This window comes from Phocoena phocoena, chromosome 2, assembly GCF_963924675.1.
Source record: "Phocoena phocoena chromosome 2, mPhoPho1.1, whole genome shotgun sequence".
NCBI lineage: Eukaryota > Metazoa > Chordata > Mammalia > Artiodactyla > Phocoenidae > Phocoena > Phocoena phocoena.
In genome coordinates, this window is record NC_089220.1 from 163,389,404 (window position 1) to 163,404,461 (window position 15,058).

The window sequence follows — 15,058 nt, forward strand, 5'->3', positions numbered from 1 at the left end:
CTGGGACACCAGTGCCTGAGTCACTCTCTAAGGCGGCCCAGTCGTTCCCATGTTCTTTTCCAAACACTTAGAAGTTGATGAGAACATTCCTCTCCCTATCCTTTCTTTGTACAAACCCACTGGTTGAAGTTAAATTCATCTGTTATTAATTATTGATACCCTTCATAGAGCCTAGGGAAACAACTTCTAACTAAGGTGGTTTTCAGTAGCACGTATACGGTGTAATATGTCGCATCATAAAAGAAAACAAGAGAAAATTATTTAAGACAACCTTGGAACATTTCAACTGCAAAAATGTAATTGGCATTTCAATCACGTTGGCCACTTGGTGTTTCGTTTGGGGGACACCCTGCAAGTGTTTCCAACATTCATGAAATTTGTTCCTTATCGAGACAGGGGGAGGTGGCCTCACATTGGCAGCAGGACCAGGATGGAACCTTGAGCATCTGACATGGAGTGTGGCCGCTTCCTCAGCAGCAGGGGCTGGGGCTCCCTACTCTCAAGGGCTGCTGTTAGCAAGAATCAGTGTCTTCCCATCTCCAGGGCTCGTGCCACCACCAACCATCCACTTCATTTTTTGCTCCATCTGTCCTAAATATCTTTTCCCCATCTCATGGTCTTTCCCCATCTCCTGCTTTCTGCTTACTCACAGCTCTGCTTACTCTCGACTTCCTCCTCCTTTCTCTATGTCTTTTGGCTTTTAATAACCAGACCAGTTAACCAACCTGCTCTATACTGTGAACTTGGGCTCCTCAGGGAGACGTGGACAGGTTCAGTGACCATCATTCCTGTTGGGCAAAGTTCTTGTGAGGCTCCTATCAAGGGCTCCTGGGCATGCTATAGATGGGTCACCTCCATCCAGCCGCCTGTCATGAGTGGCGAGATAACAGAAGTTAATAAGGGCCACGTGGCCTTGGGTAGAAACCCTCTGGAAAAAGTGGGCTGGCTCAAGAACCAGAAACGAGTCCATTTTAAAAGCCATCGAGTAACTAAATTTGGAATGCAGGAAAGTTCCTTATTTTCTCCAGTGAAATAACAGCCATTCAGATTTTGCTAATTTCTCTATTTTAGTCTACTATTCTCTTTCATGTTTGCTACTTTTTTGAAAAAGTGAAAGCAAAGATCAAAATGCCACAGTATAAATACAAAATCAGTAACCGGGTCCTTTGTTCTAATATTGACTTTTCACCCTTTAAACCCATTTTCTCATTCTATTTTTCATCAGAACTCTGCGGCTCCCAAGTACAAATATAAATGGACAAAGGCCTGGGAACTTTGCTTAAAACTGCAGAAAGGAGTTGAAGTTCACACTTGGACCATATCCAGTTTTCTGCCATCACAAAACTCTATTCAATCCCCCTGCTTAGGAGAAGCAAATTACATAAAGGAACAAAACTTTCCTTTTATCTACTTTTCAATTTATTATGTATAAGTATTCTTGTAAAAAGTTACTTTGGTAGACTTCTAGTGGTCACGTATGTCTCAATTACCTGTACAACTAACTTCACAAATTTTTAAGTTAATAAAAATATAAGCATCGTTTATCCTAAACCTAAATTATTTTAATTCAGAAAAAAAAAAAAAAATCACTAAGTTACTCATTTCTCTGTGGGTTGGGTTCCAAAGAGTAAAATCTGTGAGCATGGTGGGGAAAAAAAACTTTGAGAGAGAGAAAAAAACGTAAATTCTTCAAATACCCATAAACGAGCAAGCTGTTTTGTCATTTGAAATATTATCAGTATGTTTGCTGATTCATATCATACAAATATTCATTTCATACTTTTGGAATATGAGAAACACAAAATTCAAGATTATGAAGCGTGTTTACTCTATAAGCAAGAGTACTAAATGTGTCATCAGCAGAGTTTATCAGTTTACAATTGGGAGGGTTTAGGCACCATCAAAGAGGAACTTCTACAAGATAACACAATAAAGCTAAGATCCTAGTCTCAGCAGATTTATATGAGGGCAAAAAAAGGAAGTAACTCACTTTTTCCAACTATGGGAAACAGGAAGAAAGCAATTCTCCTCTATGATAAATGAGCCATTCTGAGCTGGGAAATCAGAGCATCTCCCTGTTTCAGGCACTCCGTTTGTGCATTTCCTATTCTTTGCTGCAAGCTGTTTCTTTCATCTTACAAATACAAGAAAATAAAAACTGTACTATTGAGGACATATGAGGAACTTAATCTTGAAAGAGGTGAACTACGATGATGTATTACTATAGCACTCTGATATAAAATCAGAAGGAGACGGAGTTTGCTAAAGCGTAATATTGTTATCATTTAAAGCTAAGTTTATTTGGGGGAAGAAGACACATTCTGAATGACTCACCAAGGTTAGTGCGCTGAGGCCACCACAGACCTTCGAGGCCATTTGACGTGAGTTGTCTCGATAAACCCATACCCAGGGTGTTATCAACGACCCCTGCTCCAAGAAACCAAGGTGAGAACCAACAAGTGGAACCATTTTGTTATATCCTGCATTTATTTAAGCAAACCGAATGTGTAGAGATAGGAAATTAAAGCGTTATAATGTTTTACAAATACAGAAAGAAGACACAGAATAATAATACCCTGGAGAGAGCGCATCTGAGAACGCGGTTCTATCACAGGAGAACACTTGCAGGGACCACCTGGAAGCCAAGGCCGCTGCATCCATCTGTCATTCTTGTTCTGACATCGTTGACGTCGTTTTAACAGATAAATCAGCGATCTGCTCTTAAACGAATGGTAATACTAATGATTATGGTAGCCGTGAAGGGTTTGTGAGTAACTATCTATACATACATGATGCTAGGCTTAATGTGTTATTTCAATGCCGCTGTACATTACGCAGGGGGAAATAACGTCTTGTTACACAAGTCCTGCGACATCCACTAAAATGTGAACTAGTTTGCATAGGTTAGTCCTTTGGGCAGCACGATGCTCTAGTCCACCAAGGCTTAAAGATTCACAGTGTAGAGGAAAGAAACATGAGTTAAAGCATTTCTACTAAAATATATTTTAATAGCTGGTGTTAACAATTTGCATAACAAAAGCCAGATTATATTAATACCATCGTATTGTTCTGTAAGCCCCCTCATTTTAAAAACATGAAGCGTTTCCTGTAAAACTGTACGCTCTCAAAGTTAGTACAATCTTGCAAATTAATCAGCAGCCACAATCCTACATATTTTGAGGCAAAGAGAAGCCAATCTGCACAATGATTCAATTTGGGGTTTTAATCACAGGTCAAAGACCAACGGTTCCACACCCCTCCTGTAACACACTCGGTGCTGCTTCTACATGCTCAGCAGTTCGTCTGAACACCGAACTATGAGGCGGTTTTCTCTTTTCCTTTAAAATAAATCATTCTTAACAGCAACTGGGTTACAAAGAAGTATATACTATGCACATTGAATACCATATGTCAAACACAAAAAGCCTACGGGATTCCCATGAAGATACTGAAGTAACATGGACAACTGGGGAGGAGGTCCGCCTTAGGGATCCTTCCAGGCTTGCGGATCAGGGAATGATGGCCACAGAAGCATCGTACAGCGTCTTGATTTTTTTGGATCAGCACTGGTTGGCAGTGCCTGGAAAGAACCCTAATGGGCACGGAATACTTCAGAAAGAGACCTTCATTTTAGCATTCTTAACTTGGTTTACGCAGCTTCTTATTAACTAAAGCTTTCTCACCTCCATGTCGGGTTACCCCAAACAACCGTACTCCAGCCACTTTCAGATTATCAGAAGCAAACAGCTAAGGTATAATGAACTTATGAAGTGAATTTCATCTTATGTAATGAATTCAGCCTCATAACATAACTCTTCTATCTTACAATAGGTATTTTAAATCTCAAACCTAAAGTTAATGTTTATGCATCTCAACTATATATAAATCCACAAAGAACCTTTCAGAAATAGACGGAAGAAGTCAGTATTTTCTAAACCTCTAGAGGTAAAATACAATCATCTATCACATTTCGTATCTGTCAGGAGCATCTCACTTCCCCACCATAAAAAATACCAATCATATAATAAAATATTACTATAGAATAGGCAGAAGCTTGCTTGCTTGGTTTTCTTTCCAAGACCATAGCGAATAAACAAGTGTAATCATAAAGGCACCTATATATTTTTTATATCTCTGTATTATAATTTTGATATAAACTGTTAATATATCCACTTTATATAGGGAGGTGTTATTAAAGGATCACACCCATTTTCTTTATCTTTTCATTAAAAACATTCTACTGGAGATGGACAAACCTGAAAAAGAGATGCACCTTGAGCTTCCACTGTGTGTTTAGAAAAGTCTGCTTCCCAAATCCCAGAGTGTTGTCTAGCTCAACATGGAGGATAAGGAAAGAAAAGACTGTGGCGAGACTGGAGAAAATGTATCTTCGTCATCCTCATGCAATGAACCTGGTGGCAAGAGAGGGGCTGGTCTAATCGCATCCATATTCGTACAAGGTGCTCCTGGGAATTGTGCTTGCAAATTCCTGTGTGGTGTCTGAGGCGGGGGAGGCCTGAGAAGATGCAGGGACAGCGCGGAGAGCTGACAACCAGACAAATATTTCAAAGTGGGCTACACTGCGGATGTGTAAACAATAACAAGAAGACACGAAGACTTTGTCTTGCCACAGGTTAGAAATAGAAAGCTCTCCCAGAGAACGAGAATTAGTAAAAACGCCTACTACAAAAACTTACACCAAAAGCAATATATTCTGTTGCCATGCTCTTCTCAAAAAAGAGATGATCCACGTACAGTTCTGTTTTCGGAACTTTGAAAAGCATATCAAACTGCCCGTGTGCTTTTATCAGGTTTGAGAACACATTTAGAAAATCAGGTGCATGCTCTCTGTGCTCGGGCATATACACAGTCTTCTTTAACTTGATTTTTAAAAGGATTGTTTTTGAAACCATTCTTGAGCTGTCAGCGTTATATGTAGCATCTGCCCGCTGCCAAATCGAAGGCGAGAGGGGGAGTGTGGAAAGGGGACAAGTTGTCCGAGAATACAGTTTTGAAAATGATGCTGTAAAAATAGCGCTTTGGTTTTATACATCTATTGTTTCCTATATTTCTGCTGAGATGCTTAATATCCTGACAGGCTTTAGTAATGGTGACAACACTATCAAATCATAGCATCAGGAACATGTGCAACTGGTTCTCTCTCAGTCTTTATTGTAAAATAACTGCCCTCTAGTTAAATTCTGATCCGATCTTAATTCCTGAAGGCTGGAAAGCAGAAACATTTTACTATGCAAACATTATGTGAAGCTTAAAATTTTAGGAGAATTATTCCCCAAATAAGTATTGACGTTTACATTCAGTGAATCTGATTTTGAAATCAGTGGATGAGAAAAACAGTGAAACATCAAGCTGTTACTTTATGGTTACTTCCCCGATTATAATCATCATTTCAAATCGGTTTCCTTTGAGCTTCCTATAAATGTGTTATTTATCAAAAATTGTACCCGTCTTACATTTCCTCTGCAAATTTAATCAACAACTACTCTTTTATAATCACAAAAAAGTAGTCTGTCTGGGTGAATCTTAAATATTTACTTAATGGTATAATAAAACTAATAAGCAAGCTTATTGCCCTCAGTTTTAATGCACAGAATTTTTGCAAGAATATTGCAAGTTCCGCTTGTCTTTGCAGGTTTTTGTATAAGACACCAAGATCTATATGGGGTTTAATCAGATGAATCACAACTGGTCATTCAATGACAGAAAATCAGCTAAGCTGGCTATGTGGTAATATGTAAAACCCCCTCAAAAAATCTCTAGTTATTTGCCTGAATTTTTCTCTTTTCAATTTTACATCAGTGTCACGTAGATGCAGCTTGAATGTAATACAGCTTATTTAATTACTCTTTTAGCCTGATCAAAATCAGACTACAGATTTTCAAAATGATGTGCTTACTTTTCAAAGGTGTACATGAATTAACATTTGCCTTTGAACCAATAAACATTTCAGTGAAAGATGTTTTACAGCATATTTTGTTAATTTCTTTGAATATATTATTAAGGCAGAAAGCCCCAAGGCCCATACATTTGATGACATTTTTATAACTTTACTTTTTCAGTTTCATTACAGCTACAGAGTCAGGCCCTACATGGCTGCTACCCTGTTGCAAGTCTCACTAAGGGCATGGTCAGAAAAACACAGAGTTGCTGATGGACCTTCGTCTCTCCAGTGATCTTGACTGTGGACTCCAGGTTAAACTTCACGACATGACGGTCACGGCTGTGAACCCAGCAAGAGCCTGCAGAGTCACTCATTTGGAAATGAAAATGTGACAACGATCTCTTTTTAAATGAACAACCTGTTGGGCCTGTACCTCAAATCTCTGGTGACCTCCCAATCTCACCCCTGGATGTGATTTACAAAATAAAAACCAGAAAGCGGAAAGGAAGTCTTTTCATTAAGCGGTTTTAGTGGCTAGATTCCCATTCCAGAATCTGAATACCATTTTCCCAAATAAGAAACCAGATCACCTGTCTCTGTGTGTGGAGCTGGTAATCTTTTGTTCGCTGGCTTCCCCCAGCACACTTCGTATTCCGACTTTGTAACTGGCTTTTATGAAGTTTTCTTTGCTTTTAAATCAATAGCGGCATTAAGTTAATGAAAGCTGTTCAATAAACACCTAAATCACTTATTTGCTAGAGTATACATCTATTTCCTAAGGTGTAAATCCTTCAAAACTAGAGTGCAATGCGGCAAGAGAATCTCAAGCAACTTTTCAAGTTATGTTTTTCTGATGAGCTGGCAACTAGAGGAAAGGGCTTTTAGATATCGGCCACACTTTTTGTTTTAATAACAGGAACAGGCAGTGCAGCTGCCTATGTTACAGAAGCTTGAACCTACATGACATGCAACAGGGTAAAGGCTATTAGTATCAGGGAAATAATATAGATGACCTTAAAATTTGCCCTTTGTAGAGTAGCTGTGAAGTAATTTGGTCCTGACATTCTAGGCAGTCAAGCATATACTTAGGTCCATAGAATGTAAATGGAGAGTAGGATACACCTCGGTACAAATGAGAAATAAATAGACCGAAGTTGGCCCAAGGAACAAGGAAATTTCTTTGTTCAGTAGAAGTTTCTAGATCCCTAAGGCCACCAGTCAATATAATTTTAACCAAACTGTCATTCTGCCACTGCTTACATTTAATATATTTAGGCAATTTTCACTTGAATTGGAAATTGCCTCGTGACTCAAAAGCTAAATGGTTTTTAAATTATCGGCTGTGTTACTGAATTAAGAGGACTGGCTTCTGGTGATTCCAAAGGGACAGCTAAGAAATTTCATATACTTGTGACATTTAAGGGACAATCAACATCTCTATTAAAGTCTACAAAAATACATTTCCCCGGAAGGGTTCACGATAGCCAATCAAAGGAAAACATTAACACAATTAGCAGCACCAGGTCTCCAGACCTAATTATTTTGTTTATACGAATTACCGAAAATGCTGCTGTTTTCAGCCCAGAAGTCATTCCTTCTTCCTGGTACCTGCGTGTCTAATTGTCAAAGGAAGGATAGATTACCGTAAAATAACTGCCAAGTTGTCTTAAAAGTATCTTCTACCTTTTAAAAAGATTACGTTTAGTGTACATTAGAACAAAGCTCAAAGGGCAAGGAAAAATGATTAATTAACAAACTCAATGTAATTCGCCGGAAGCATCCCGGTTTTCCCAGTTCTCTGCACCGTGCCGTACATCCAGCCGTCGTCGATGGGCTGCACGTTGACGATGTAGTCGCCATCCCTGAAGGAGACTTCATCTTCATCCTGGGCACTGTAATCGTACATGGCTCGGTAGGTCCTCTGAGGAGGGAAAGACGGGGTCACACGGTGGACACCAAGATAGTCACAGCCGCAAATGCGGATCGCAACAAACCAACCCACGCTTAAAGTAACTATCAGGAATCTTCCCAAGCGCATCTATTTCTGGAGTCCTGCAAACCAGAGCGTACTGTCTGTCCTGACTGTGTTCATCTCAAGGTTACTAGTCTGGCAAAAGACGTAATACTGGGGGCCAGAGCAAGCCGCTGAATACAATAGCCAGCCCGTCAAAAAGTAAGCTCTGAAGCAGTAAAGCCACTCCCCCAGCTTCAGATAAACCCAGAGACCTTAGATTATGTAGATTCTCCCCCAGTCCACATTCTTCAGAGAACAAAACCCACCATAGTGGCAGACAGGTCCAAGTCACTGCCAAATCACTACCGTCGGTCCCCTGGCAGAGGTAATGAACTTGACTAAAAATTTTTGTTTCCTCTTAAAAATATTTAAAACAAATAAAAGAAAAAATCCATAATATACTCAACAGGTTTTTGTATCACAGTGATAGAAATCTAGCATATAAATGTCCTGAATATTAAGTACATATAATTAAATCCTTGTTATAATGAGGAAATTTTTTAAATGAGTTTTACTATATTTGTTTTCATTTGAGGCCAAGAGTTTAGCTAATAATATCAGACAATCTCAAAATCAAGTGTATTCATAGACTGAGGAAACTGGCTGAGATGCAAAGAACTTTAGAGTGAATAAAGATACCTTACTACCAGTTATAAAAAAATAAGTAGGTCACAGACGTGTGACGTATAGCCCAGAAAAACAGTCAGTAATATTATAATAACTTTAATATGGTGCATAATCCATAAAAACACCAAATCACTATGCTGTACACCTGAAACTAATATAATATTGTAAGTCAACTATACTTCAACAAAAATACATTTTAAAAAAGGTATTTTACGAGCTTAGAAGGGCCACCTATTTCTAAGTGCACAGGCAAAGGCCAAGGGACTGTGTCAGGAGCCTGGAGAAGCAATTTCACCATAAGATACCACATTTGACTAAATGACCCGGAACACTGCTTCCAAGCCTTACATTCAGTGAATGAATCAGCACCCCAAGATTTCCAGAGGAGGACTCAAAGACATGCTGGCTGTGTCATTTAGCTCTCAGTGGCCATTTTGATTCACTAGTTAACGTGACCAGATATTTGTGCTTTTTTTACTGAATGAAGACCATAGTTGATGACTTCCAATCATGAGATAACAATGAGGTTATAGTACTGGTAGAGTCTTTGTATGTTTTACTGTTTGCATGTTTTCTCATCGTGCCTCCCCTTCTCAACGGTTTACCCCTATATGTCTTCCACTTCTTTAGGGAAGCTTGTAAAAATGCAACACATCATCATTTACCCTTTATATTAAAAATGTACCCTATTCAATTCAACTGTACTCTATGTGCATTTACATTCTGGAGATAAAATATGAAGACCAGGGAAGGAGGAACGCTTCAAATGGGCACTTACTAGATTTGGTGAATGCTGCATTGACCTCATGGATGACAAGCTGGTCTGATGCATGTACCCATACCCTTGAGAATGGCTTTGCTGGTAGGCTCCAGGAAGAACAGGTGCTGGACGTTAAACAGACACACACACAAAGAATCCTTAAACCGAGTCTCGAAGTACCCCTCCCAAGCCCTCAGGTGACCCCATGCTCTGCTAGACATTTCTGAAACCAAATGCCATTTTCAGTGTCATGTGAAATTTGAAGAGTGATATTGTAAGTGATCTCTAGAGCAATATAAATGTCAGTAATTAAGGACATATATAGGTAACCAGTTTAACATGCAGTTAAATATGTCAGAAATATTTGTATTACTCTATTGCCGATGCTATGTTAAAACAACACAAATACAAAACAGAAATTTCCCGCAATCCCTTAACAAAATCCTGTTTTCATTTGGCCATGGGATCCTTGTAGGTATTTTCCAAAATAAAAATAAGAAATTTAAAGGAATTTACAACAAGGACCTATTGTATAGCACAGGGAATTATACTCAATGTTTTATAATAACCTATAAGGGAAACTAATCTGAAAAAGAACAGATTTACATATATATGCATAACTGAATCACTGTGCTGTACACCTGAAACTAACACAGCATTGTAAATCAACTATACTTCAATCAAAAGAAAAGAAATTTAAAGGAATTTAATTGGATTGTCAATGACAGGGTATAAGTGTTTTCACAGGATATTTACTAATGGGTGCTTTCAATATTTTGAGACATACTGTTGAATATTACCTTTACAAAGACGGTAAACATAGCATAGGTTTAGCAACAAATGTTTGTTAAGCCTTAAAAGAACATTTTACTTAGAATATTATGAATTATCCATTTTATTTTTGGCTATAAGTTAGCTGGATAGTGTTATGAAAGCCTGAGGAACGAAACCACTTAAAGAATTTCGTAAACATTATCCTTCTATAATACATAAAAAAAGAGAGTATTCACTTAGCTTGTGCTGTTCTCACCACTAATTAATGACATTCAAAAGACATAGTTCCTGTTTTGAAGAAAACTGAATTCTAGAGAAACCAATACAGAAGCTAGATAAAACCCCACAAAATCAGTAGTGTGTGTTTAAGTATTAGTAACCAGAATCATGGGCTATAAATGAAGGTATTTTAGTAGGCATGCCCTTCGTTGTGGTTTGAATAATTATATGATGCACTAGTAAAACTTCTATGATATATGTGCTATAAAAACCCACAATAGGTTGCCATCTTTGTTCAATCAGGTTGAGTATATAAAGTAATTATCATGGGTTGATTTACTCAGGACAGTTATAATAAAAGAATAAAGCAGATGTAATTCTTGGGTATTATGAATAATTAATATTTTATAAGTGGCACACTCATTCTAATGATATATGAGAACACCAAACTTTAAAGAAGTTTAATCATCAGAAAATTACAAATCATTAATCTGTTCTCCAGATAATAATGATATTAGGTTAAATGGGGATTTTTAAAATAGTTCTTGAATTAATTCATATTACAATGTTGTTACAACTGTGTTTATTTAATGTCTTTTTCGAGAAAGATCTTTACTTGGATTGTAGTATATTATAAAGTGATTAAACATCAAATATGTCAGAAAACAGCACTTTTTAACATTATCAACTCAATTTGAATATTAACATCACTAGATGTCAAGGATGTTGTCATAATTCAGTCATGAAGAAAAAATACGGGAATTCCCATAAATATCTAGACCTACTTAACTAGCTGAGTAAAAGAGCTCTTTCTTGTGTTGGAAGCTGGAAGCAATGACCATTCATTTATTTACTCCCTTGACTATCGGCAAGCATTTAAGAGACTTCATGGATGCACAGAGCTTACTACCTTTCCTGTCACTTAGTAAGCTTGCGTGGATGTTAACAATAATCACTGCCCACTATGCTCAAAGCATGCAGGCGTAAGAGGAGTGACAGAACTAACTGCCCTCCCAGAGCAGTGATGGCCTTGGACATCTGTCCTTTGCCCAATTAAGGAAATGGCTCAGGATACTTGGGGCATTTCCTTAAATACATTATTAGTCAATGACTCCAACTGCATCCCCAGGCCAGCAGTCTTGTACTGGGTTTTATCCACTTAAAGAAGACATTTCTTCATTATTATTTTGATCTATTTGTAAATACTTAAGATGAAATAAGTAACCCTTGACAATTAATAAAAATAAAGAAGTAAACACTTAATCCTTTGTTACACTACTTAACTATGACCTTTAAATTTTGATGTATAGAATCATGCACAACCATCTTAAAATGTTTTGGGGAGAAAAATGATCAGGAAAGGATAATGATGAAAAGACTCTTAAATATGCTATCTCATCAGCTGTAATGCGCTTATGTTTACACAGGTCGTGCATGATAATCCCAGTTTAGCACCCATCAGTACTGACAACTCAAGAATGTCGTTTAACAGTGCTCTCTAGATACAGAACCATAATTCAAAAAGACGCATGCACCCCAACGTTCATTGCAGCACTGTTTACAATAGCCAAGACACGGAAGCAACCTAAATGCTCATCAACCAATGAATGGATAAAGAAGATGTGGTACATATATACAATGGAATATTACTCAGCCATAAAAAAGGAAATAATGCCATTTGCAGCAACATGGGTGGACCTAGAGATTACCATACTAAGTCAAGTCAGTCAGACAGAGAAAGACAAATATCATATGATATCACTTATATGTGGAATCTAAAAAAATGGTACAAATGAACTTATTTACAAAACAGAAATAGGATCACAGATGTAGAAAACAAACTTATGGTACCAAAGGGGAAATGGGGGGGGCGATAAATTGGGAGATTGGGATTGACATATACACACTACTATATATAAATAGATAACTAATAAGGACCTACTGTATAGCAGAGGGAACTCTAGTCAATATTCTGTAATAACCTATATGGGAAAAGAATCTAAAAAAGAATGGATATATGTATATGTATAACTGATTCACTTTGTTGTGTACCTGAAACTAACGCAACATTGTAAATCAACTATACTCCAATAAAAATTTTTTAAAAAAGAAAAGTGTTCTCTAACTTTGGCTTTTAAAAATGAAAATTCATGCCTACTCAATTGTTCAAATCCGACCTTCAAAAGGAGTCTGTAGCTACTGTCAAATACAGAAGGAGAAGAAGGTATTTATCCTAAACACGTGTGGGCTGGAGCGAGCAGGAGAGTTTAGAATGAGAAACCTTGTCCTTACGGTCTCTCCTCATGCCTTGATTATTTCCATCTCCCTCTCTGTTTACATTATTTAACGCAAGTCTCTTTGGGGTTATCAAACTTGTTATCTACCTTATACCTGGTACAATAGAAGATATTTTAGGAAGCTCCTATTAGGACTATGAAAAATATAACTGAGAGCTCAGAGGAATCAACTTACTAAAAGCAAATCCCTATTTAAAAAGAGGCACAGACATTGCTTTTTCACTGTTGTGCTACATGAATGTTTTTTATGAAACATAGGTGAAACAAGCAAAAGAAAATTTCAGGTAATGGCTTTGGAAATTGGGTTTATTATGGATTTGTGTAAAAGATAGCTATTCCACGTGAGTATGAGACATTGTCCACAAAAATATGGAATTCAATGGGTTTTGCAAAAGCAAGATGTTAGGCTAATTTTGCAACAAACAAGTACTTCTTATGAAAGAGAAAAACACACAGTGCCCTCCTTATTAAACTAGTGGTCAGACAGCATGAGCATTTTTTTTTTCTTTTGGCCGCACAGAGCGGTGTACGGTATCTTAGTTCCCCCTGACCAGGGAATTGAACCCGCATCCCTTGCTGTGGAAGCACGGAGTCTTAACCCATGGGCATTAGTACAGATGGTGGTAGAGGTATGATGGTCTTCCGACCCAAGAGTCTTGAGGTTGAGCAGTTTCTATTTCAATAGCATAAAAGCCACAAAACAGTAGCTTTCATTATACTAAGGCAACAACAAAACACAAAAGTGTGACTCAACTTTCATTTCACATTGGTAAGATTTATTGACCAGAGGTCTGGAAGATGACTAAAGCTCTGAGGGTTTCAGGCTCTATTTGAAATGTCCTACAGTCTTTATAAAACTGAAATCTCTCTTGTAGTGCACAAAAAATTCTTACATAAACAGCCAACACTAATATTTTCTAATGAAGGCTTATTCTTATGATTGAAGGAGGTAAAATCAAGATAAAGAAAGAAGTAAGTAGACAGGAAGGTCATAAAACAGAAGGTAAAACTGGAGGAAGAAAAATTTTTAGGAGCCTTCAGAAATCTGAAACTGGAAAAATAAGGAAATACATGTAAACATACAAAGACTGGAGTAAATGAACCACAGAAATTCACCCAAATTAAAAGTAGAAAAAGCACCCCCAAAAATGTCCACTCTGGGGAAGGTACCCAGAGTAGATGGGAGAAGAGAAAGAGAATTATGGAAGTGTCCTCCGTGTGCCTGGTGCTTTATGTATTGCCCCTTAATTAACAGAATAACTCTCTAATACAAGTGTCATTCCCACTTTATAGACTACAAATACAGAGGCTGGGAGATTAAGCAGGAAGGCACCAGAACAATCATCTCTGCACAGTGACACCACAATAAAAGTCTCAGGTCATCACAGAAGGAGTGGAAGCTTTGACAGCCTCACAATGACCACAGAGTAATAGTATATGGCCAAACTCCAAATGCAGAACATAAAAATAAAAATGGTGCTTTACTGATGTCTTAGGTCATCCGGGGTGGGCATAAAAAAATACCACAGACTGTGGGGCTTAAACAACTAACATTTATTTCTCACAGTTCTGGAGACTGGGAAGTCCAAGAGTAAAGCTTCAGCAGATTCGGTGTCTGGTGAGAATCTGCTTCCTGACTCACAGAAGGCCATCTTTTTGCTGCGTCCTTACATGGCAGACGGTGAGGGAGCTCTGTGGGGTCTCTTTCATAATGGCACTAAATCCCATTCATGAGGACTCCACCCTCATGACCTAATCACCTACCAAATGCTACATCTCCTAGTACCATCATATTGGGGGTTAGGATTTCAACACATGAATTTGGGCGGGGGAACACAAGCATTAAGTCTATAGCAATTAGCTAACTATAGACACAGAATGAACACAGAAAATAATTTTGGGGTTTTTCTCATAGGCTTACTTTTTTAAAAATCTAGAATAAGGAGAAAATCAGCCCTCGGGAATTTTCCAATGAAGAACACAAGATACAATGAAATCAGAAATATTTTAGCTATTTAGAAATTCTAAAATATTTAGAAATATTTTCTAACACTTGACTATGGTTTTATCAGCTAATGCATGTCAAAGAACTTAATAAGGTTTTTTTTTTTCTAGGACAGAAAAATCTCTATTTAGGCAATCACAGGAAAATTGCTAAACTGAACGAAGACAAAAACATAAAAAAGAAAGTATGAAGATGCTGTTAGTTTTGAAGTAAATATTAAATAATGAGCTAGATCCTAACTAGATCTCATGTAGGCCATGAACAAGGTGGTTGAGCTAACTGGTAATAAAATAGGCCCATGATGTGAACCTTTTTGCTCAAATGGCTTTTGCACATGCCATCAAGAGTTCCATGCCAGGGCCTCAAGTCCTCGTGGCCTCTGATTCTCTCCACAAGCTACAGTGGGTACTAAATCCACAACAATTATGCCTAATCCAGCAACAAGATGCTATTTTTTAAT

The 15,058-nt window shown here is 37.7% G+C and overlaps 1 protein-coding gene across 3 annotated transcripts in view; it reads right to left on the bottom strand.

Annotated features, from left to right (window-relative positions):
- Positions 1-1,724: 1,724 nt before the first annotated feature.
- Positions 1,725-15,058, bottom strand: part of NEBL (nebulette) — a 339,842-nt gene continuing 326,508 nt past the window's right edge. For 2 of the 3 annotated variants that reach the window (XM_065872791.1, XM_065872790.1), the window contains 2 exons: positions 9,322-9,428; positions 7,647-7,823 (listed from right to left, as the gene is read on the bottom strand). In XM_065872791.1, coding sequence (XP_065728863.1) covers positions 7,647-7,823; positions 9,322-9,428 — 284 coding nt within the window. Of the gene's footprint in view, positions 7,824-9,321; positions 9,429-15,058 lie in introns of all 3 variants that reach the window. The other variant, XM_065872789.1, reaches the window with a different exon arrangement.